This window comes from Pezoporus wallicus, unplaced genomic scaffold (genome assembly GCF_028554395.1).
Source record: "Pezoporus wallicus isolate ANWC-B61680 ecotype Strahan unplaced genomic scaffold, APGP_CSIRO_Pwel_v1 contig_2348, whole genome shotgun sequence".
Lineage (NCBI taxonomy): Eukaryota > Metazoa > Chordata > Aves > Psittaciformes > Psittacidae > Pezoporus > Pezoporus wallicus.
The window spans coordinates 2,502,395-2,526,488 of NW_026636985.1; the positions used below are offsets into that span (position 1 = coordinate 2,502,395).

At 52.2% G+C, this 24,094-nt stretch overlaps 1 protein-coding gene across 1 annotated transcript; it reads left to right on the forward strand.

The window, feature by feature from the left end:
* The first annotated feature begins 1,789 nt into the window (after positions 1 to 1,789).
* TACR1 (tachykinin receptor 1) lies at positions 1,790 to 16,583 on the forward strand. Its single transcript, XM_057402584.1, has 5 exons — positions 1,790 to 2,285; positions 10,189 to 10,383; positions 14,521 to 14,671; positions 14,949 to 15,145; positions 15,384 to 16,583. Exons 1-5 carry the CDS (start codon positions 1,885 to 1,887, stop codon positions 15,673 to 15,675), a joined length of 1,236 nt encoding a protein of 411 aa, XP_057258567.1. The 5' UTR covers positions 1,790 to 1,884; the 3' UTR covers positions 15,676 to 16,583.
* Positions 16,584 to 24,094: the final 7,511 nt, after the last annotated feature.

Consider the following 24,094-nt stretch of genomic DNA (forward strand, 5'->3'; position numbering starts at 1 on the left):
GTTTCAGGGAGCTGCAGCTTTCCACATGAGCGGTTCCTCCAGCTCACTGCTCCTCTTCCATCCATTCGGGACGCTGCATCCCAAGAACACCATTTAAGAGCATCCAGAGGGCCACGCTCAGCTTTCCCGGGTGGTTTTCCTCACCATCACCCTGGTGCATCCTGAGAGACAACCAGCTCTCCTGGCAAGCAGCAACAGAGCTGTTATTGCCCACACTTGGCAACAACACGGCACTGGAGGAGTAAGTCAAAATCACCCCTGTCTGGTGGCTATTATAAACCTGGGCTGTGGGAGGGTGCGAATCCCTCTTTGCAGTTTAATCAGATTCCAACGGCTTCTTCTTGGGAGAAAAGGCACTGAAAGGAAACGTCCTGTTGGGAAGCTGCTCCCTCCGGAGCGGGAAGACCTTTCCCTTTTCCACATAGTCACACATTTGCTTTGTTCAATCAGGGATGCAGAGCGCTCACCGACCACAGCGGAAAGCCGTTCGGAGGATCCCCTGCCTGTGGTGTCTGTGATATATGAACGTACTACATCAGATGTGGGAGCTTTACAGTCACCAGCGTGTTTCAAGCCTCTGAGAGGGGGTTTGGCCTCATCAGCCCCCCGCAAAGGGCGCAAAGCACGGGGGGGGAATCGGAAGGCGAAGAGGATGGGGAGGGGATGCAGAGGGGTCGGGGGAACCCGGGGGCTCCTGCAGAGAGCCCAGGGCAGGAGCGGGGCCGGGGGAGGGCTCTCCGGGCCGGCTCTGCCCACCCGCTCCCTGGCACCGCCCGCGTCGCTTATAAAAGCCCCGATCGTGCCTCGCCCGCCGCAGCCGGCTCCGCGCCACCGGCTGCACCCCGAGCCGGGAGGGATCCATCCTGCTGCAGTCCTGGACCGGGAGGAACCCGCATCCCTCATCGTGAACAGGGAGGGACCTGCATCCCGGGCTGGTGGCACCCCGAACCGGGAGGGACCTGCACCCTGCTCCGGTCCAGAACAGTGAAGGACCTGCATCCTGCTCCCTGCATCCCGCTTTGGTACTGAACTAGGAAGGATCCACATCCTGCTCTGGTCCCAGGCCCAGGGGGGACCTGCATCCTGCATGCTGCAGCCTGCTCTGGTCCTGAACGCAGAGAGGACCCATACCCCAAATCAGCTGTGCCCAAACTGGCAGAGACCTGCATCCTTCTCTGGACCTGAACTGGGAAGGACCCACATCCCAAACCGGTCCTGAACTGGGAAGGACCCACATCCCAAACCGGTCCTGAACTGGGAAGGACCCACATCCCAAACCTGTGGAGTGCCTTGACATGGCCGGACCTCCTGCTCCAGCTGCACCCAGAGACAGCAGGGACCTGCACCCCGAGCCAGCCATGTACCCCAAACCGACTGCACCCTGAACCAGAAGGGTCCTACACCCCAAAGTGGCTGCACCCTGAACCAGGAGACACCAATGCCCTAAACCATCTGTGCACCCCACAACAGCCATCCCCGGAACTGGAGCTACCCATGCCCTGAACCAGAATGGCTGCACTCTAAACCAGGAGGGACCTGCACCCCAAACCAGCTGTGTGCCCCAGACTTGTTGTACCCTGATCCTGCTGTACCCTAAACCAAGGGGGACCTGCACCCAACTGCATCTGTGCACCCTGATCCTGCTGCACCCCAGACCAGGAGAGACCTGCACTTGACAGCATCTGAGCACCCTCATCCTTCTTCACCCCAAACAGGAGGGACCTGCGCCCAACTGCATCTGTGCACCCTGATCCTGCTGCACCCCAGACCAGGAGGGACCTGCACTTGACAGCATCTGAGCACCCTCATCCTTCTTCACCCCAAACCAGCAGGGACCTGCACCCTGCAGCATCCCTGTACCTGTTGCAGCCGCACCGTGGTGGGATGGATAACGCTCTGCCTCTGGAAGAGGAGCTGAAGCACTTAGAGCTGCTCAATGCCTCCCTGAACGAGTCCTTTGTGAACCAGTTCGTGCAGCCCCCGTGGCAAGTGGCCCTGTGGGCTGTTGCCTACGCCCTCATCGTGGTGGTGTCGGTGGTGGGGAACGTGGTGGTGATGTGGATCATCCTGGCTCACAAGAGGATGCGCACCGTCACCAACTATTTCTTGGTGAACCTGGCTTTCGCCGAAGCCTCCATGTCTGCCTTCAACACGGTGGTGAACTTCACCTACGCCATCCACAACGAGTGGTACTATGGGCTGCTCTACTGCAAGTTCCACAACTTCTTCCCCATCGCTGCTGTCTTTGCCAGCATCTACTCCATGACGGCCATCGCTCTGGATAGGTGAGTTTTGAGCATCAAACCCCAAACCCTCCCTAGCACCCAGCTCTGCCTTCTCCAGGGCGCTGCGCTCAGGTCCCTGGGACCTCTGGTTGTGGGGAAATACTGCAAGTAAAATATAGCTCGTTTGGGTAAAAGAGCACTAGAAATAACCCATCTGCCTCCCCTGGTAGCAGGAGGCTTTGGGGATCCTTTGTCAGGAGCTCGAGGAAAGGCTTTGTAACCCCCTCTACAGTGTGTCTTGCATGTGCATGTGTAGCATCGCTGTCTCCTCCCTTCCCAGCTCCTCTGCAGAGCCATCCATCCCTTTCCGAACTTCCTACTTTAAAAGAGAACTGGATTTTGAGCACAAAATGACATAAAAGACACCAGTGTCGGATGCGCTGCAGGAGCTGTTCCGAGTCTCCCACTCTGGGTTGGGAACCTTCTAAGGAGCTTTGGAGGGAAGCTCGGGCTTGGGAAAGCCCATTGCTTTGGTGGGTGGGTGTCCTCAAGCAAACCCACCTTGATTGTATTGGGGGTGTCAAGAGCAGAGGAAGCTGTGATGGCTCAGGGATGCTGCCTTTTCCCTGCGGAGCATCCCTGGCAGTGCTCAAGGCCAGGTTGGACACAGGGGCTTGGAGCAAGCTGCTCCAGTGGAAGGGGTCCCTGCCCGTGGCAGGGGTTGGATCTGGAGGAGCTTTAAGGTCCCTTCCAACCCAAACCAGGCTGGGATTCTGGGATTCTATCTGCCAAGGGACACAAAGCAGCTGTGCACCTCCAGGGTGAGCTCCCCTCTTTTCTCCCCCTCCGAGAAATCTTGGATCTGATGACATTTTCACTCCAGCACTAGAGATAAATCACGGCTCTCGGGCAGCTCCGCAATTCCCTCTGGAACACTGGCCTTTGAAGCACAACAGACTTTTCCAACACATCATCTTTCCCAAAGACAGCAATGCCTCTTTTTGGTCCTGCTTCCAAGGAAGTGAAGGACGTTTTGGCTGGGGATACATGCGAGGGGAGGGGAGAGCTTTGCACTGCCGTATGCCAGCACATTTCCAGCTCCGATCTAAGCGCTGCGCTAACTGGCACGGATGTTTCCCGATGATGAATACAGCTGACAGCTTGGGAAGCAGCTCGGGATGGGCGATGCTCTCTAGTCATTAAAACCAGGCTCAGGTTTTGTTTTGCTCTGGGGTGGTTATAACACCCTCTCCCTGTCGTAAATCAGACATAGCCAAGCTCTCTTAGCAGAGAATTAAGGCAATAATAAAGAGATGAATGCTACCAACGCGGCTCTGTTCTCACCGTTGGTGCTGGCATCTGTGCTGTAAGGATGTTGGGGACCAGCCAGCAAAGCCCCTCTCAGGTTAGGATGAATTAAAGACATGATTCCCTTTTAGTACTTTGGGTTTGAGCCTTTGGTCTGCACCCTGGAATAGCCAGACAAGCAAAGCTGAGGGAGAAGCTGTGGGAAATAGGGAGCAAAGTCTGGGAGCCCGGGGCTGGATGTGGGGCTGGAATTGGCATTTCCAGGTTTCTTTTTGCACCTGTAAACCTTAACAGAGGCTTGGTTTTACCCACGGCAAACCCACAAGAAGGGCCCAAAAGAAGCTGCAAAACTCCTGCCCAGAGCTACCTCCTGCATCCCTCATCCCCACATTCCCCCCCGAGGTGGGAACCTGGGAAGGTGAAGGCAGCAAAGCCCATTCTCTGTGCCCCCCCCCCAAGTCAATCAGCACCAAACAACGCGTCCAAACCCTGGAAAATTCCTTGTTTTCCTGTGCCTGAGCCTTGACAATGGTAACTGAAACGTAGGAAACGCAGGAACTTGTTCCAGGAACCTAAAGGGAAGAATTTGTCCTGGCAAGCAGGAAAAAGCAGTGTAAAGTAAAGCAAGTACCTGGATTTGGAGCAGCAGAGCCAGGTAGGCTCAGCAAAATGGGTTGTCTTCACAGCCAGGACCTACATCTGAAGTCAAACATGACTGCGGAGCTGATTTCCACCCAAAAAGGGAAGCAGAATTGACTGTGCCTCATGTTCCCAAGTGCATTGAGCCGTCTGTGAGAGCCTTTGGATGTCCCAGAGGAGCCTCAGTGTGCAGATTGCTCCCCTAAACCATCCCCACTTGTGCTTTCTGCCAACACCCTCATTGGAGATATAAAACCACTTTGGAAAGATCTGGTGGTTATGGATCCATAACAGCCATTGAGAGAAGTGGGGAAGCGGGTTTCATTCTCCCAAAGGCTTTTGCTTGCAGATAGAGCACCAGCTCTTTCCCCAAGACCTAGTGGAGCCTGGGCACTGAAAAGACCACAGAAAGAAGTGAATCCTACGGCGAGTGTTACTCCGAGCCCTGCAACAATAGCAGGAAATTCAGGAGTCAAGGCTGGCAGCTGGTAAATCTGCTCAGGAAAAGCCATGATGCTTTCAGCATCCTGCACAAGTAGGGGCCCAACAGCTCGCTTTGGCACCATGAAGTTTGCCATGCCCTACATTGTGGGGTGTATCAGTACTAGAGGACATCACATAATCCCTTTCTGGCTTCTAGCTCTTCCCAATTCACTTGAAAGAGAGAAAATCCTGGGTTTTCCCAGTATTCCAGGAAAAGTGGGAGCCCGGCAGTGCCATGTACCCATGTTGCAGTATCCATGGTGCATGGGATGACCATCATTAGGCACACTGGATGTTTTCTCTCTCGTTGGGGCTTGGATTCTTCTCTGAGCATCACCACTCACCATGAGCAAACATGGGACGGAGGAGTGATGGAAAGCCAGGAATGCAGGCAAAGGTGAAGAGCCTGGATGACTTGCTCGGGAATCAAACCCACTTCCCAGGTTGTCCTCTAAACAAGAGCGAATCAGGCAAAAAAGACCCCTCTCTGATGTCAAAACTTGTGGTGATCTAAGCTGCAAACCCCGCAGACTGAGCAAGCACTGGTAAGAAGGTCAAGCCCTGCCTCGAGGGTGCAGACATTGCAGCACTGGGGCTATTTGATGCAGAGATGTCCCTTTCCCTGCAAAGCATCCTCTGCTCTAAAGCAGCTCTAAAAATGATGTATGGTGGGGCTGACCCCCTCAGCTCCCAGAGCAACGTGTTCCTGTTGCTCATTGACAGGCTGAGAGAGCTGGGCTGGGGCAGCCTGGACAAGAGAAGGCTCCTGAAGGGGAGACCTGAGAGCAGCTCCAGTGCCTGAAGGGGCTGCAGGAAAGCTGGAGAGGGGCTTTGGGATATAAAGGATACAGGGCCAGGCCAAGGGGAATGGCTTGAACCTGCCAGAGGGGAGACTGAGATGAGCTCTTAGGCAGCAGGGAGGTGTCTGAAGATCCATCAGCCTGCAGAGGACACCACAAACCCTTAAACCTTCATTTCCCACCGCAGCCCCTCCAATCACTGCCTGCAGTTGTTAACATCTCCCCAACCCCATATTATCTGCAGCAGAAAAACGTGGCTCTGAACACTATTTACTGCTTGTAAGCCTGAACTCCCAGGTTGGCTGAAGCAGCTGAGCAAGAGGAGCACATTCACCCCCTGCCTTCCCTGGGAGGTGATTACTGCAGAAAGAAACCCTCTGGAGAGGAGAAATTACATCAGTGCGCAGACAGAGGAATTAGTCATTTACACCCAAATATAACACCAGGGGGTTGGGTTTAATCTTGACTTAATGGACTTGTGGGCTTTGCAGAGCAAGGTTTTGATCAGTGCCCGGCACTGTGTAATCCTGGGATGTAAAGTGGAAGATTGGAAGGGGAAGAGGGAAGCCAAAGGAGGTGGGTTTAGGGTTGGCAGCCCCTGCACCGGCTGCCCTGAGGCATTCCCTATGCACCAGGTAGCAATAATCAAAGCAGCTTTTGGCATTCCCAAAAACTCCAGCATTACTGAATGGTGCAAAAGCCCTGGGAAGCTGCTGGATAGGCAGCATGGAGCGGGATCAAAGCATTGCTTTCCCAGCTGGGGCTGGAAAGCCGTGGGATGGGGATGGACAAGGGAATGCAAGGTTGGTTTATGCCCCTGCTCCCAGCAGTAGGCTCTGATCTGATGGGTATTCACTGGAATTAAACCCCCCATATCCACTAGATATTAATTCAGCCTGTCCAAAACTAAGTTGCACCTTTTTTCCCCCCTTTCCTTTGGGAGTTTGAAATTCCCATGGCAAGGAATACAGAAGTGAGATGGATTAGTGACAGTTTGATGCTCAGAGGCACAGGACACTCAGGTTTTAGATGTGTCTTGATGTGATCATGGTGCTCATCTGCAACCTGGGTACTGGCACAAGCCACTGCAGGAGTTTAAGGAGATGCTTGGTTTATTTGGTGGCTTTCTTAGTTTATTCCTTAATTTATCCTTCATTACTCAATACCCAGTGGGAGCCATCCATGCACTGAGCACGCTGGGTCTCATGGGTCACCAGCCCTGCATCTGAGGTGATATTTGCTCTTCCCCTTCACCCTAGAGCTGTAAATCAGTGCCAGGACTCACTGCTTGATAAGGTGCCTTGAATAACAGCATCGGCAGAGTCTCTCGGTGGGGCTGGGTTCTGCTTTGGGTCCTCCTCTCCCATCCCATGCTGAGGATGAAGATGCTTTGCGGAGCACTGAGCATCCCTCGGGGCAGGAGCTCACTGTCCATCTCGGTTTGCATGGTCACTGGTTGATGTCAAAGCAATAAATAGGAGGAAGCAGCTGCTTGTGGCACCTCCATCCTCAGCATCATGTTTCAAGCAGCAGCAGGGCTCAGCTTCCCTCCTCTGCTGTCATTCAGACAGTAGGAATTTGGGGCCAGCAGAAGGCCAAGCCTCCATACACAAACCTGCTCGAGGGACAATGACTGCATCCACGCTGCTGTGGCACTGTCCCTGTGGAAAGCAGAAAATGAAGGGTTTCTCTATGAAGAAGCTTCTTGTTTCTTAGGTAGAATCCTGGAATGGTTTGTATTGGAAGGGACCTTAAAGCTCATCCAGTCCCAATCCCTTGCCACCCTTGCAGCATCTCCATGCCCTCCTCTGGCCTCACTCAAGCACTTAGGAAGGACCCAGAGCTGTGCTGGACATATTTGACCCATCTCAACCCAGGGCATCTGCTCTGACTTGGTTGCAGACTCCCCTGGGACTGGCTCTGCACTAAACCCTCTTTGCCTTTGCCTCAGGATGGGCAATCACTGTGCAATAAAACCCACAGCAGAAACCCTGCATCCTCCTGGTTACTCATCCCTTATCTGCCGTATCCTTATCACTTAATGAAGCAGATAAGGAAACTCTGGCACAAAAAAAGGCTTCATAAATGTTCGCCATTATATTAATCTCATCTCCACGGGGTGGAAACAATTGAGCAGTGTCAGTTACCCAGGCAGACTCCAGCTTTCCAGAAGCAATTAATCGATGGCTACACTGCCTCAAGTGCAGTGTCTATTTAATAACCCACCAGCTCAGAGCTACCCTGGTACAAGGCTGTGCTCAGATGCCATCCCATCGTCATGGTAACACCCCCCAAACCACAATAAACTATTTGAACAGCAGCAAACAGCATTTCCAACGTCACCGATAGCATCTGGTGTGAAGTTGTGTGCTTTGGTGCCAAGCCCTTTAAACATCAAACGTGATGGGGAAGAGACAGGCAAAGTGTCCTCAAGGAGCTGGGCAACTCTTGCCCAACCCAATAATGGGATGAGGTTGGGGTTTAGTTCATTCTCACAGTGATTCTTTGGATGTTTTATCAGCCATGAGGGCTTCTGCTGCTGCAAAGTGCTTTAAACCGATGAGGAAAGTCCTCTGAAATGCACTGGCAGAAAGGAAGCTGGAGATGTAGAAGCATTTCTGGGTGGTTGCAGTCAAGCACCGGCTTTGCTTTCTGGAGCTCTCAGCCTCAGATGTTTCTCCAAGCAAGGATTCCAACAGAAATGGCCCAACTTTTGTGGAAACCCCTTGTTTTCCACCATTTGAACCATTGAGTCAAGCATCAGCAACAAACTTGGGCACGTGGACTTCTTGCTGTTGTGAAGGCCATGGTGGAGCCCACCCGTACGTCTCCAGCTCAGCAAACCCAGTAACAAGGGGCTCAGCCAACACCAACAATGAGGAAGAGGAGGGAGACGAGTCCCTGCAGGACCCCTGGGAGCTGTTCACAGTCCAACAAGGGGAAGATGTGAAACATGGATGCAGAAACCAAGAGACCTGGATGCATCAGGAGCTGCTGTGAGGAGCAGCACTAGCACCCATTGCCTCGGCTCTTCCTAACCAGTTCCCAAAGTACCAAACAGATTTCCAGGGATTATTATCAGGTGGATTAGGTGGGTTTTCAGCTGCACAAAGCTGATAAGGTTTGGTACCCTGGGGCAGAGCTGGCGGCAGCACATCCTGCATAGTTAAGTATTAATCCCTACGGCTTTGCCCTGCAAGTGACCACCCAAGAATGAAACACAGGGAGTCTTTTCCATCTAGGAAAAGAAATACAAGGGAAAAATGAAAGAAGGGGCAAAGGGAGAAATAGAGGAAGCTGCAAATGCCTCGGGCCATAACTCAATGCAGAGCACTGCGATGTTTCTCCTCTTGCCAAAGGTTGACATGGAGCAAGGGGGGAAATCAAATCAGAAACGTGTGACGTTCTCACTTAATCCTCCAGTGCTGCTGCCTGCTGCCAGGTCTGCAGAGCCAGATTTGCAGGTCCATCTATTCCATCTGCCTTGTCACCACTGGAGCTTTTCCTCACAGAGGATGACTGATGTGCAGGGAAAAGAGCCCATGAGCCAGGCAGATAGAGGGGGCCCTTAGATCCCCCATCACACACTCTTAGTTGTGGTTCTCCACTGTAACACTTGGCACTGCTGCCTACCACAGAGACAGGATTTTACATGGGTGCAAAACCACAGGGTGCTGCCAAAGGGGCTGCTGCCAGACAGCAGCATCGTGGCTGCCTTGTGTACAAATGGTCACTGCAGAAGCAGTCGGCTGCTGCTTGCGTGAGCAAAGCTGGTTTTCAGCTACAAATCAACGAGTGTCTCCAAAAGGATTCAAATCTCGAGGGTAAGGTGCTGTAAGACAATTAGAGAATTGGAATCTTCCATAAAGGGATTGTTTGATGCTGTTTTGCTGCTGCGGTCATAGAATCATGGAATGGTTTGGGTTGGAAAGGAGCTTAAAGCTCAGCCAGCTCCAACCCCTGCCACGGGCAGGGACCCCTTCCACTAGAGCAGCTTGCTCCAAACCCCTGTGTCCAACCTGGCCTTGAACACTGCCAGGGATGGGGCAGCCACAGCTTCTCTGGGCACCCTGTGCCAGCGCCTCACCACCCTCACATAAATCACTTCTTCCTTATCTCCAACCTGAACTCCCCCTGTTTCAGTCTGAACCCATCACCCCTTGTCCCATCCCTACAGTCCCTGATGAAGAGCCCCTCTCCAGCATCCTTGCAGCCCCCTTCACACACTGGAAGCTGCTCTGAGGTCTCCACACAGCTTCTCTTCTCCAGCCCCAACGTTCTCAGCCTGGCTCCATACGGGAGCTGCTCCAGCCCCTGAGCATCTCCATGGCCTCCTCTGGACTTGCTCCACCAGCTCCGTGTCCTGATGCTGGGGACCCCAGCACTGCACACAGGGCTGCAGGGGGGTCTCCCCAGAGCGCAGCAGAGGGGCAGGATCCCCTCCCTGAGCTGCTGCTCACGCTCTGGGGGTGCAGCCCAGCACTGGGGGGGTTCTGGGCTCAAGCGCTCACTGAAGCCAGGTCATGGGGAGCTTCTCCTCACCCAACACCCCCAAGTCCTTCTCCTCAGGCTGCTCTCAATCACTTCTCCGCCCAACCTGCGTCTGTGAAATGCTGTGGATGCCTTTAGGGGTGTCAAAAGTACAACCCCCATTCAAGGCAGACCTAAACCAGCCCCAAAATCTGCAATATTGGGGCTCTCTGGTCTTGTTCTCTCCTTTCCCCACCTTGCAGGTACATGGCCATCATCCACCCGCTGCAACCCCGGCTCTCGGCCACCGCCACCAAGGTGGTCATTGGCATCATCTGGCTCCTGGCTTTCCTGCTGGCCTTCCCCCAGGGTTACTACTCGGTGATGGAGGAGCTGCCGGGGCGGCTGGTGTGCCTGGTGGAGTGGCCAGAGCACAGCACCAACCTCTATGGGAAAACGTGAGTGGAACTTTGCCAGCAGTGGGGACAGAGAAACGCAATAAATGTATGGGGAAAAAGAGGAATGGGGAAGGATGGGAGTGGGTCAAAGCTCCTCGGGGTGCAGGGAGCATAGAGTCATGGAATGGTTTGGGTTGGAAGGGAGCTTAAAGCTCATCCAGTTCCAACCCCCTGCCATGGGCAGGGACACCTTCCACTGGAGCAGCTTGCTCCAAGCCAGGGCCAGTGCTACGTGGTTGATGGTACCAAAATCTCCATCCAAACCATCCTAGGGGCACGTTAAGGTGAGTTTAATGCTGCTTGTAGTCCAACCATTGCTCCATGCTGTGCCATGCTCCCTGCCCTTCTTGGATGCTCATCCGTGAGGGAAGTTCAAGTCAAACTGCTAAGATGCAATATTGTGGCTGTGGATGTGGGGTCTGCACTGACCCCAAGGACTTATTCATAGACATAGGTATGGCTCTGGTTCTTGCAGCACCTTTCCTGCAACCTGTATCTCTAAAGCTTTCCTGGGAAAAGAGTTATTCCTGCAGGAGGTAAATGGGATTTTACTGGGGGAGGGAAGGATCTTGGCCAGGCAATAACTGGTAAAAATAATGGTTTGGGATTTGCTGAGTGCAAATACCCCAAAATCCACTCGACAGCTCCAAAACCAAGTTACAAAAGGGGGCTCTGTGGGATCAGCTCCAGCTGGGAAGCAAAGCCTGGGCTGTGGGAGCTCAGCAGGAATCTCCTTCCTTCCCGTTAAGGTGCCAGCTCTTTAAATGTGGCATTTCCAAAGGGCCCGGGCAGCCCCGCTGGTGCTCTTTGGAGTCCCTGGGTCTCTAACTAAGCAAGTTAAATGTCATGTGTTAAGGAGGAAGGATCGGAGGGGATGCAAGAGGCATTTGTGATCTCCAGTCCCGTGGAGCAATGAGTTAGGGCTGTGAAACTGGGCTGGAGCCGAAGCACAGGATACACACGCACAGAGATGGGGTTAAATCCAACCTGAGCCTAGTGAAGTTCTCAACGCAAGACTAATGTTTGTCGGTCAGCAGCAAGGGGCAGGTTGCAGAGAGCTGGATGGTATCATTCAGTGTCATCTTATTTACTAGCATTGAAGGCAGGGATGGCAAGAACTAAGCTGGGGCTGCCCCAGCTCGTCTCCAGAGGTGTTTTCCAACCTTAACTATTCCAGGCTGCTGTGGTAAATACAGACAGTGTGAAGAAATCATAGATCCCAACCTGGTTTGGGCTGGAAGGGACTTTAAAGCTCACCCAGCTCCAACCCCTGCCACGGGCAGGGACCCTTTCCACTGGAGCAGCTTGCTCCAAGCCCCTGTGTCCAACCTGGCCTTGAGCACTGCCAGGGATGGGGCAGCCACAGCTTCTCTGGGCACCCTGTGCCAGCGCCTCAGCACCCTCACAGGGAAGAGCTTCTGCCTAAGAGCTCATCTCAGTCTCCCCTCTGGCAGGTTCAAGCCATTCCCCTTGGCCTGTCCCTACAGGCCCTTGTCCCAAGCCCCTCTCCAGGTTTCCTGCAGCCCCTTCAGGCACTGGAGCTGCTCTCAGGTCTCCCCTTCAGGAGCCTTCTCTTGTCCAGGCTGCCCCAGCCCAGCTCTCTCAGCCTGGCTCCAGAGCAGAGCTGCTCCAGCCCTTACAGCAGCTCCGTGGCCTCCTCTGGACCCACTCCAACAGCTCCACATCCTCCTTATGTTGGAAATACCACTGGTTTAGACAGCCCACATGGCTGGGATGGGGTTGAGCCTCCCCAGGGCAAAGCAACAACCAGCACAAGCTCAGGAGCTGACTTGGACAGATGATTTGCTCTTCAGTTGTCCTCAAGTAGCTAATTCAAGAGAAAAATGCCACCATTAACCCATGAGTGATTTGCCACTGGAAGCCAGGCGCCGCTTCCAAGCCTGAGCATCCTGTGCTCCAGTGAGCCAGGGGCTCCGCAGGCACATGAGGGAAGGCAGGAAAGCTGGGAAAGCTTTTAAACACCCAGACCCCAAAGAATCTGGTGGGGATTGAGCAGGACTTGCAGCTCGGCAGCTGGGCTGTGAGGAGAAATGGCGTTAACCTTTCAGTTCAATACTGAAAATAGGGGACTTCCTCATGGCAAATGGAGCCCAGAAAGCACAGCCCTGGGATCAGAGACTGGAATAAGCACATGGGGGGTTCACTGGGAAAACATGCCCATTCTCATGGGGGGAAGAGGACAAGGGCCTCGGTGCAGGCGAGATTCATCTGCAACAGGAGCCAGCAATCGGGCTCGATTCAATTGAGCTCAATCCAATTCCGCTCCAGCCGCTCAGCACCATTCCCTCTCCTGCATTTGGTGAAAGATAGATGTCCAGTGTGTTCCAATGTCATTAGCTGCCAGTTCAGTTTGTTAAGGGGAAGGGAAGAGCTGCTCCATTCACTGGGTTCTGTAGGAGACATCAGCCCACGGTGACCACCTGGGATCTACCAGGCAAAAGGAGGTGGCAGCCGCCGCCTCCAGCATCCCTGTCCCATAACTCCTGCAGGCTGCTCCATCCTTTACCAGACCCTAAATCCCCACATGGAAGATGTCTACGTTCCCAACCCTGGGCTTCTCTAAGCGCTTTGATCCTGCAAGTCTTGTAGACAGAATAACAGCCGAATGGTTCCACATGGAGATTGGTCCAAAGCCAACAAGGTGTCTTTGGAAATCCCTTTCCCTACCATTCCCAGGCAGCTCTGCAAGAAGGCTCCATCTTGCTTGCACTAACAGCTCCTTGGGGCATTCCTGCTGTTTGCAGCTGGTTTAAGACCTTGCATTAGACGGGAACCACAATGAAATCTTCATCGCGGAGCCACAGAGACGCCTCTTTAATTAGCAAAATAGAAAACAGGGCTCCAAAATCCAGCCCAAATGTGATTAGTGCTGGGCAAAGAGGAGGCCGAATGAGATTGCAGGTACAAAACAAAGAGGAGATGGCATCCAGCACAGAGCTGGGGCCAACCCCATTCCCTGTGGGAGTTGCACCAGGCATGGGCCTGACCCATTCGTTACACTTTGGAGCTATTATTCCATCCATGAGTGTGAGTGTGGAATGTGGCTACAGGGCCAGGACTGCCTTGAGCGCATGCAACACCTTGTATCCAAGCAGGACACTCACCCCAAAAACCATGCGAAGACCCTAAAGCTGTTGGAAGAAAATCACCTCTGGATGTGGCATCGTGCGCGTCCCTTTGCGCTGTGCTGCCAGGCACATTCCTGTTCCCCTATTGCTCATCTTTCTGCAAGGGAAAGAGGTTTATGGAAGTCCTGAGGGTAGGAAGGAACCTGCAAGGTCAAACTGTTCATCCCCATCCTGTTGGTTACAAACAATGTGATCTTTTTCCCCTCTTGAAAGCAGCTTCTCCTTAACACAATTCCTTCGCTGAACACACTGCATACCGGCGGCTGTTGTAATCCTCCACACTCCACCAGCTTCAAACACAAGATAAAACAGCCTCAAGCATGTGCTAAACAATTTAATACAGACCCAGACATTCCATTTGGGACTTATTTGTACCTGCTGTGAGCAGAAACCAAGATCCTGCCCTTGCCACCAGCCTGGAGAACCGAGCCAGCCACTGGGTTCACGCAGAAGTTGTAATAAAGCCCCATGACAAGAGTTTAGGCTGCGTTTTGGGGGACTGGGGTTATGCCATGAGCCATCTGAGCTCAACTAAACCAATGGTGGACCAGGATTGCATCCAAGACCCAGTGTTTGCTCTGCAGGGAAAGCCTTGGTTTCTTCATCTGGATATTCCCATCCTTTATATGTCATTTCCTTCTGATAAAGGTGTGATAAGTGCAAGCGTTCACCTCTAGGGTGTAAATAGAGTAGAAGTGAGAATAAAACCCACTTTCAGCCAAAATATCCTTGTCTTAGGAAGTTCTTCACTGGCCTCTTCATCCCATCCCAGGAGGGTGCTGGGATGCCAAAGGCTGGCTGCAGAGGCTTGGAAAAGATCCTGGTGAAAGCAGGGAATCCTTCCCATCCTGCGCTGTGCAGGCAATGTACCTGCAGGAATTGTGCCACATTCCCTTTGTCCCTGTGAAACACTTTGCCTTAGAGCTCGGCTTGCAAGGAAAAGACTGGATAGGTGGGGGCCACATTCAAGAACCCTCGTGTTTTCTAGGTACCACTTCTGCATGACCATCCTGATCTACTTCTTGCCACTTCTGGTGATAGGATGTGCCTACACCGTGGTCGGTATCACCCTCTGGGCGAGCGAGATACCCGGTGACTCCTCTGACCGCTACCACGAGCAGGTCTCAGCCAAGCGGAAGGTAAGGAGCACAATAGGAGCCAGGATTCATGCCCCATCCCAGCTAATCACAGCCAAAAATAGTCAGTTACGGGTGGAAACAGGTCAAGATTTGTTGCATGGTCGCTGCTAATGGAGCAGAGCGTCCTCCAGATGCGTCCTCCATGAACATGCATGGTTTAACCAAGAGGTTGACCATGTGTTCCTGGTTAGAAAGGTCTCCAAGGCAAAAAGAGGTGGCCCCTTTGGAGGGTTTCCAACAGATGACTTTGCTTCCCTGCCCTCTCTTCTCCACGCAGGTAGTGAAGATGATGATCATCGTGGTATGCACGTTCGCGCTGTGCTGGCTGCCCTACCACATCTACTTCACCCTGCAGTATTTCAACCCTGAGTGGTACCTGCAGAAGTTCATCCAGCAGGTCTACCTGGCTATCATGTGGCTGGCCATGAGCTCCACCATGTACAACCCCATCATCTACTGCTGCCTCAATGATAGGTGGGTTTTGAGTGATTTCGGGCAGCATCTTGGTGTAACAGGGTGGAGGATGAGGAGATACAAAGGGGTCTGATGGAGGAGAGTACAGATGGAGAGTTTCACCAGAGTGGCTCAGTGTTTTGCAGTGTTTTTTTCCTCCCCTTAATAACAAGAAGCTCTGTCTTCCCACTCCTATGAGGTCCTTTTGCCACCTGCGCATCCCTCACCCCTTCCTCTCCCCATCTCTCCCGTCCCTCAGGTTTCGTGTGGGGTTCAAGCACGCGTTCCGGTGGTGCCCCTTCGTCAGCGCCGGTGAGTACGAGGGCCTGGAGATGAAGTCAGCCCGGTTCCTGCAGACACAGAGCAGCATGTACAAGGTGAGCCGCATCGAGACCACCGTGTCCTCGGCGGTTGGAGCGGCCGAAGAGGAGCTGGAGGAGAGCAGCAAAGCCAAGCGCCTCTCCATAGACATGACCTCCAACGGCTCCTCCCGCAGCGACTCCAAAACAGTCTCTGAAAGCTTCAGCTTCTACTCCAACACGCTCACCTAAGCAGCTCCCCAGCTCCATCAGCCACTCGTAAGGATGCTCCAGTGCTCAACCCACCCAGAGTCATCGCCCAGTTTGTGATGTGCTGGCTTTTCTCTGTGCTGTTTTACTGTCTCTTGCCATGGCTGTCGCTTGCCATCCTTGGGAGAGCCCAAGAGCATTGAATTAGCTTCATGTTCTCCACTGTGGTTCGTGTTCCAACACAAGGGAGCTTAGGCTGGCCTCTGCCTTGCTTGCTGTCTGTCCAGCCACCACAGGATGCAGAACTGCGACAGAGCTGGGTTTTCCTCCTAAACCATAAGTACAACACTGGCAGGTCTTTCCCTGCTCGCTGCAAGGCAATAGGGATCTCCCCAGGCATCCCACCCACAGGAAAATGAACCAGGCTTGCACTTTCCTCCTCCCACCTTTAATTTCATCTTCCCTGTTGAATATCCAGAGGGGTATTCAATTAAATCCACCCCAAAATGCTGTTTGCAGCTGCAGGAGCCTGCACATCCACAGGACACCACTGCCCACTCGGTGCTTCAACTCAGATCCAGGCACTTCTGCACAGTCTCAGCTCATCTCCAGCATCCGCATCCCTCTGCATGATGCTCTTCTGTTGCTACTCCACACACAGAGCTCATCAAAACAAGGCTCTCAAGAAGGATTTCTGACCTGAGCCAGACTTTGTTTGCCATTAATCAACCCTATGTGCCAAATGCAATCACTGTGATGTCCTAAAAGGCCCAAGGCGATGGCTCTCGGATGGATTTTGAAAGTCTGTGGGGTTCTGAAGAAGAAAAGAGTGACCATATCAAAATGCTTTTCACCATCTGGAAACATCTAGAGCCGCATAGAAAGGGATGTGGAAGGACTCCATCAGAATCAAACAGCTTTTGCCGGTGAACAGGGCTTGGAGACAAGGATTCTGCAGTTTTTCACTCAGAGGAGGTTGAAAAGATTCACTTCCACTCTTCCTGGATCTGGTTTGAACCAGGAAAACTATTTTTTCTTCTCATCCCCTTGTCTTTTGCATAAAACATTCTGTTTACGGAGTGTACATGGATATGTCAAGTATTTTCGTCCTGTTATGATTGATAATTTTCACTGGGGCTGTTCATACAAAGAGCAAATGTACAAACAGACATTCCAAAGGAGAAGTGGGCAAACTTGGCTTGTTGAGAGCAAACCCACAAGTTTGGGGGGCAATCTGGGGGCAGTTGTATTGACTGCTCCTGGCTGCTGGTCCAATCTCTCACTTGTGGTGGAGAAATGAGATTCCTGGAATGGATCCACTGCAAGACAGAAACGCTGCAGAGACTCGCGACAGATTTGCATAGGGCAAGGGAACTGCTCATTCATTTTCCAGCAGCTGAACATCATCCCCTGCTGAGCACACAGTAAGTCTGGAAGCGAAGCAGTGATGACTTCTGGAGCACTGCAACTCTTCAGCCTCCAGCCTGGCGCTTGGCAGATTCAATCATTAATAAATCCCCAGCCCCAGTGGTTCTTGGGGATGAGAATACACATGTTTAAGCAATGACTCCAGCAGAAATCAAATGAGGGGGCAAATGGATGGATCCAAGGGCAACAAAGCGACTGCAAAACCAGGCTGACAAGAACGATCATCTTCATTTCCACCCCAAATCCTGCCAAGTGCCATCAGTGAGGAGCAGCTCTTCCAGCCTCTTCCACACTCTCCTGAGTGCTGCGACCACACAACGTCACAAACTGCCTCGTGCTTCACGCACGTGCCCTGCTTAAACTTCCACTTCTCACCATTCTTGCTGCCTTATTCCCTTGCTGCTGTCCCAGCACAACCCTGCGGCACGGAGAAGGGGGAATTTGGGGTTGCAAATCTCCACCAGCCCCAGGCAGCAGCGATGGAAGGGACGGGTGAAGCCAAGGGGTTTAACACAAGGGGTAGACTAGGAAACTTCTTCCACCAACCCCACAGGAGCTGTGCTGCCAATACACGAGAAGGTGCTACAAACCAGAGCCAAATGGTGATTTCTTCCCAGCTGCCAAGCCAAATTCCACATGAAAATGAAACCAAATATCTCAGAATGGTCTAAAGAGCTGAATAAGGCAAGCTCCATACACCCCACGTACAGGCTGTGAGCTGTAGAAGTCAGCATTTAAAGAAGAAACAACAGAAAAGATATTTATGTATGTGTGTGTATGTGTATATATATGTATATCCATGCTGCCTTTTTGTCCTCCAGGCTTTCTGCCCAAGGATGCTGTAAGCATGAGATGTGCAGAGAAAAAGACAACTGTCTTCTCGCAGGCAACACTCAGCTTGAAATGTGGGATAACCCCATGGCTGCGCACGGAGCCTCCTGTTCGAGCTGACAGTTTCCAGCCTGAAATGCTTCTTGTGTGTCTTGTAGAGAACTCCCTCCTGAAATAAAGTGGGAAAAATTCCCCCCTCTTATAAACAGTGCCAATGACCGCAATGGAGCCAGCCTGGCATGCCCAAGCTGATGGGAATGTGCCAAGGGATCATTCGACAGATGGAGACCAATGCAGCAAAACCAAAATGTTCTGCGTAGATGGGTACAACATGCCCAAACCTAAGTTTTCTTTTCTCCCATCCAAGTCATTTGCACATTTAGGATGGTTGGGTGAGGTCCATGTCCATGCACATGATATGCATCAGGCATCATTAGCTGGTTTCACCAACTTTGAGATGCTCTGTGCACACAGAGGAGCCTTCTTCTGAAGACTGAAAAGCCTAAAACAACAAAACCCCTGCCCAGATTTGGAGATGGGACACCTAAATATAGTGTGAGCGCAGTCTCTGTGCTGTTTCCAGCTCTCCTTTCCAACAGATCAGCTGTAACCCTGAGGTTTTCCTGTTTATTAAGCCTGTTTTCCTGGTTTGTTGGCAGGTCTCTGATCAGAAATTCAATTGCAAAGCAAGACGGTTCCTTTGTCTCTTTCCTGGCTCTCTGAAATGCAGAATAATAGCATCTGGAGAGAATCATTCAGCAGGTCTGCACATCTCCTCCTCGGAGTCATACAGAGAACTCCCAGCATCGTTAAAGGAGCTGCCTCAGCCCAATTACAATGCACTCTAAGCCAAAACCATTTCAGAAGGGAGCTCTGAAACCCACAGCCCAGCTTATGGCCTTCTCTTTACCCCCACTGGATTGATTATAAGCTCAGGCTTGCTTCCTGGCACTCAGAAATTGTTCTTCCCACCTAGCTCCCAACAGGAGCATTGGAGCAGCAAATCCCTGTCTCTACACACCTCAAGGTCTCAATTGCTCCAAAATACACCGTTTACCCCCTGTTTCATGTGTAACCACTTGTCTTCCACCAACTGAAAACAAAAAGCCAGCAAAAGCCAAGCAAGAGCCTGTTTGGCCCAAAAATCAGGTAGCTTTGCAAATGTGGAAGTCAAAGCAAAGCAGCCGGTACCCCTGTTGGTTGTAGTTACAGCCATTACAAGCGTAACGGGATTGCTGGTAGACACACAAAAGGGTGTTTGTTCACCACTTATCTTTAATCATAGAATCATGGGATGGGTTGGGTTAGAAAGGACCTTAAAGCTCATCCAGCTCCAATGTGTGCATCATCAGCCAGAACCATGTAAAAGGGGGTTCACACCATCCTGCCCCCGAAACCTCTCTCCATCTGAATCATGAATACAGCAGTTCTAACACAAAGTTTAGCTGTCAAACAGCCCCCGTGTTCCTGTGGTATATCCACCCAAAATACCGTCTCTGCTGGCAGCTAAAATCCCACTCATCAGTTAAACACAGGGTTGTGGTACCCCAGAGGAGGGACAGTGAGTCCCAAGAGCAGCTGGGGATGAGAGGCCACTCTCGGGTGTCTCTGATCTTAAACTTTCCATCCCACACAATAAAGCTCCTGCTTCTGTGCAATGTGATACGGTCAGGGCCAGGAGGGGATGAGATGGGCTCTGATGTACGTCTGGGGTTTGGTATTTGGTGTGGGGGGCAGCTAATAGGAGCTTGGTGTGAAGTTCTTCTCACAGTAGCATCTCCACAGAGAGAAAGGCCAAGCCTCCTCCACAAAACGGCCTCTCTCTGAGCAGTAGCTTTGTCCAAATGGATTTTCATAAATAAATGGGGTTTTTGTGAGACCATCTTGCAACTGGTTCATTAACCCACAGCAGAGTGGTGGCAACTGGGGAGAGTGGGAAGAGAAGCAGCGAAAGGTGCCGAAAGGTGGCAAAGACAAAAGTGGGTGAGAAGAGGGGTGAAAGGGAGGGTTTGTGTGATCTGGAGTTTCAACAACAAAAAAGATAACCCTCAAAACCGAGCCATCCACAAAGCTGGGACCATAGAGAATCATGGAATCAAACAGGTTGGAAAAGACCTTTAAGATCATCAAGTCCAGCCATTCCCCACCACTGCCAAGGCCACCACTAACCCATGTGTGAAGGAATTGTTCCTCAGCTCCATCTAAACCTGCTCTGGGGCAGCTTGAGGCCGTTTCCTCTTGTCCCATCCCTTGTTCCTTGAGAGCAGAGCCCAGCCCCCCCTGGCTCCATCCTCCTCTCAGGCACTTGTAGGGAGCCATCAGGTCCCCCCTGAGCCTTCTCTTCTCCAGACTGAACCCCCCAGGTCCCTCAGCCCTTCCCCATCACACTTGTGCTCCAGGCCCTGCTCCAGCTTCATAGAACAGGAAGAATCCACTTTCCTCTGTGCATTTTGAACTCAGGTTTTTGCTCTTTAAGCTCTAACTTTGTCATCCTGCTCTAACAGGCCATTTGGTGCTATGGAAACCCCAGTTTACACACTGGTGCATAGCTGCAAGCAATTAACTATCTGTAATTTCCATTTTCAGGGGATATTTTTGACTTGTGTATTAAGCAAACATTTATGCAAAGCACTGTGGAATCCATACATGTTAATTGAGTTGAACTTGTCTCTTTGCCACAGCAGATAATCAGATTGATGGGTTCAGTGAAGTCAGCAGAACATGCTGGGATGGCTGAAGAGCAGCTAGGAAAGAGGCAATACCTCGAGGGGAGGGTTAGATGGAGATTAGGATCAATTCCTTCCCCAGAGGGTGCTCAGGCATTGGAACAGGCTGCCCAGGGCAGGGCTGCAGTCACCATCCCTGCAAGGGTTCACACACCCTCAGTGCCATGGGTCAGTGGTGGCCTTGGCAGTGCTGGGCAACAACTGGACTTGATGAGCTTAAAGGTCCTTTCCAACCTGCTTGATTCTTCATTTGACTTCCTGAGCTCCCACCTCAGTTTCTGCGCAGATTGCAGCTGATTTTGGTTTCCCTGCCACAAACAGGGCTACTCGGTGGAGATGGTGGAGAACCACAGACACAGCTTCACCGTGGCCTGCTGGTTGAGACAAGCAATTCCTTTTTATTTGTGAGGGAAATGACCCACATCAAAAGGACTTCCCTTCACATCAGCCAGATGCAAAACCTGAGGAGGAGGAGGAGCGAGTGAGAAAGATCATTAATAAATAGGCTGCTTAAGTGTGGCAATGGCTCTAATGGGCTTGATTAAAAGTCAAGTATCATTCATTTGAGCAATTTGATGGGTAGGGATGTGTGTTGGAGCAGGGTCCAGGAAATCCCATGCTCTCACTATGGCATCAGACCTTCATCCTGGAAGATAGCCCAGGCCTGAGATCCCAACCAAGAGGAGCTCCCCTGGGCTGTGCCACAGTTCATGTCCCCACTTCTTCTGCTTTCCCCATCCCCTTTTCCCATCAGGAAGTTATAAATCAGACGATTCTAAACCTCCCAACTAAAACCATTCTGGTTGCACAAGAGCAAGGTGTTAAGAAGAAACAGAAGCCCTTCTTAAAGCTGCTGTTTGGAATAGCAGCATTTCAGGCTAAGCACAGCATTACCATGCACAGCACCTCCGAAACCATCGTTCCTTTTCTTGCAAAGCAGATTGTGGCATCCAGGTTGATTGAAAAGGTGTTGCGGAGGTGAAATGACAGCAATTTTCAACAGAGAGGAAAGGAGGGTTGTTCTGAACGACTCTGCTCCCTGCAGAGGCACGAGGCCATAGCCGACAGCAAAGAGTGCTTGTACTGAGGGACACGTAGCTGATTATTACAAGCTGTTCTCCACCCAGAAGCTTCTCTGATGTGTGGCATAATCAAACGGCTGCAAATCTGCATTTCAATGGGGGAATTTAGGAATCCGTACCCCAAAGAGGAGGGAGTCTCCTTGGGTGAGGCTTGTGGCATCTCCCAGCCTTCACAGAAGAAGACACAGGTAGTGTGTGACTGCAAAGCACTCCTGATGTCCTGCTGCCCTTCACCAAGGTAGGGTTTTCACTCTGAAAGGTGATGGATGTCAACCGTGCAGCAGCAATACCCCTCCAGGGAGTGGAGCCCCTATTAGATGGGTTTGTGTTGAGGTTTGTGTTGCAGCCCTGATGCTGTCAATATTACAGATTCCCGGTGTTGGACAGCAGTGGCAGATACATCCCCCACTGGGATTTGATCAGCAGCACCCAAAACCACCCACAAAACCATCAGCAGAGGCCCACTGGGCACATCTCCAGGGACTTCTGAGTCATTCAGTGTGCCCAAGGGGTGGAGAACGCAGGGGATGGACACAAAGTCCTCCAGAGCAGCTCTGGTCTGAGATGCTCTCAAGATCTGGCAACAAAATCATCCCTGAGGACTGCACCCACGCTGTGTGCAAGCAGAGGAGGGTGGTGAAGCAAAGCTGTCCTGCTCTGCAGACTGCCTGCCTTCCTGCAGCACCCACAGAGGCATCAGCACCTCTGAAAACACTGGTCCAGTTGGCAGCCTATGCGAGGACCCAAAGTTCCACCAGTTTCCTCTGCAACACAGGGAATCACTGGATTTGCTCTCCTGGGTTCAGGTACACCAGTCCCACTCTCCCCCATGCAGAGATGTGGGGGTTCAGCTCTGCTCTAAGGCCCTCATTCACAAGCACCAACCTGCTTTGAAATGGTCATTTCAACCTGCTCAAGTCCTGCATCACAAAGTGAATCGAACTGAATGAACACATCACCAACCCAGCCAGTCCATCCAGCACCTCCACAGCAGGTTCCTGCAGTCAGGAACGATTGCTGATGGAATCCTCACGGGTTGCATCCGGACCAGCCTGCAGCCCATTTGTCTTCCCTTTGCTTGGAAGGGAAAGCTGCCAAGAACAACACGAGACGCTGCGTGGGCACGACCAGACCAAAGCTGGGGAGAGGCACAGCCTCCTGCTGCTGCCTCTCCAACCGCTCAACAAGATTTACAGCTCATCACATCTCTCATCTGCTCTCCAGCCCGAAGTCTCATCCTGATCGCTCCGCCTGGACCTCGAGGACTTGTCCTCAGCTGGGAGTGCTGTGACCACAGTGCTGATGATTTATTCATCGCTGCGCTTCAGGAGGTGATCCTGTGTTTGAGTTTGCAGCCATCACCGTGTCTGTGAAACCCTGGATTTTACAGCACGAGGGTGATAAAACACAAGAAATCAGAGAGAAAGGATCCAGATCATCGCAAACGAGCCAGGCACCTGCAAAGGGGGAAGTCAGTGGGGCCACTCGGAGCTCTGAGACCCTGCAGGATGGTCCTTTGCACACTGGGCTCCTCCAGAGGTTCCCCACTCAGAGCCACACTCTAAAGGAGGGGGGGAAACCTAAGCTGTGTTAGTCCAACCTGTGCTGCAGCCTCTTCACACACAGCACTGAGGGTATACAAGGCTGCTCAGGAACCGGCCATCCTGATGATACCTAAGAGAAACCACACCATTCACTTCTTCTGAGGTGTCAACCTTTCCCTCATGCCCTGAGGTATAAGCACAACTACGAGCAGCTCTGCTGCAATAACAAGCCAGGCTGAAAGCAGACAGCATGTCCTGGGAGGGAAAAAAGCAGATGGAGAGGCTGACCCCAGGGTGTCACATTGAAAACCAAACCCAGCCCCTTCCTAAAGCAGCTGAGCAGGTATTAAATTGCCTTTTATTATTGAGATGAGCTACAGTTGTTTGCATAAGAATAGCACCAGTGGGTTAATAAATGCTCCTGTCTGCTCCAGCACATGGAAATCATCAGATATCTTTAGTTTTCAGGCCCCTTGCAGCAAGAGGAGACCCCACTTGTGTGGCAGCAACAGTCACAGGGTCCCCAATCACCCAGGGACGTGCCCCGAACCCATATGGAAACCAAACCCCCAGCAGCCACCAAGCCGAGGTCTGGTGCTCACAGGGGGCCGAGGGCTCAGTAACCCCAGAAGGGTGCAAGTTCCACACTCCCCAGCTCTATTTTTAGCCTTGCAGCCAGGGAAGATCCCTGTTGCCAGGCTTCCCGTGTTATGGATCCGGAATGGGCAGCACATCCCACGCCAGGGACCTGTCAAGCAGCTCAGCAGCCCCATCGCTGTGACTGACAAGGTTTCAAGTCCGTCACGGCAGCTGAGGCAGTCACACAGGAACGCTTCCATGCTTCCCCTCT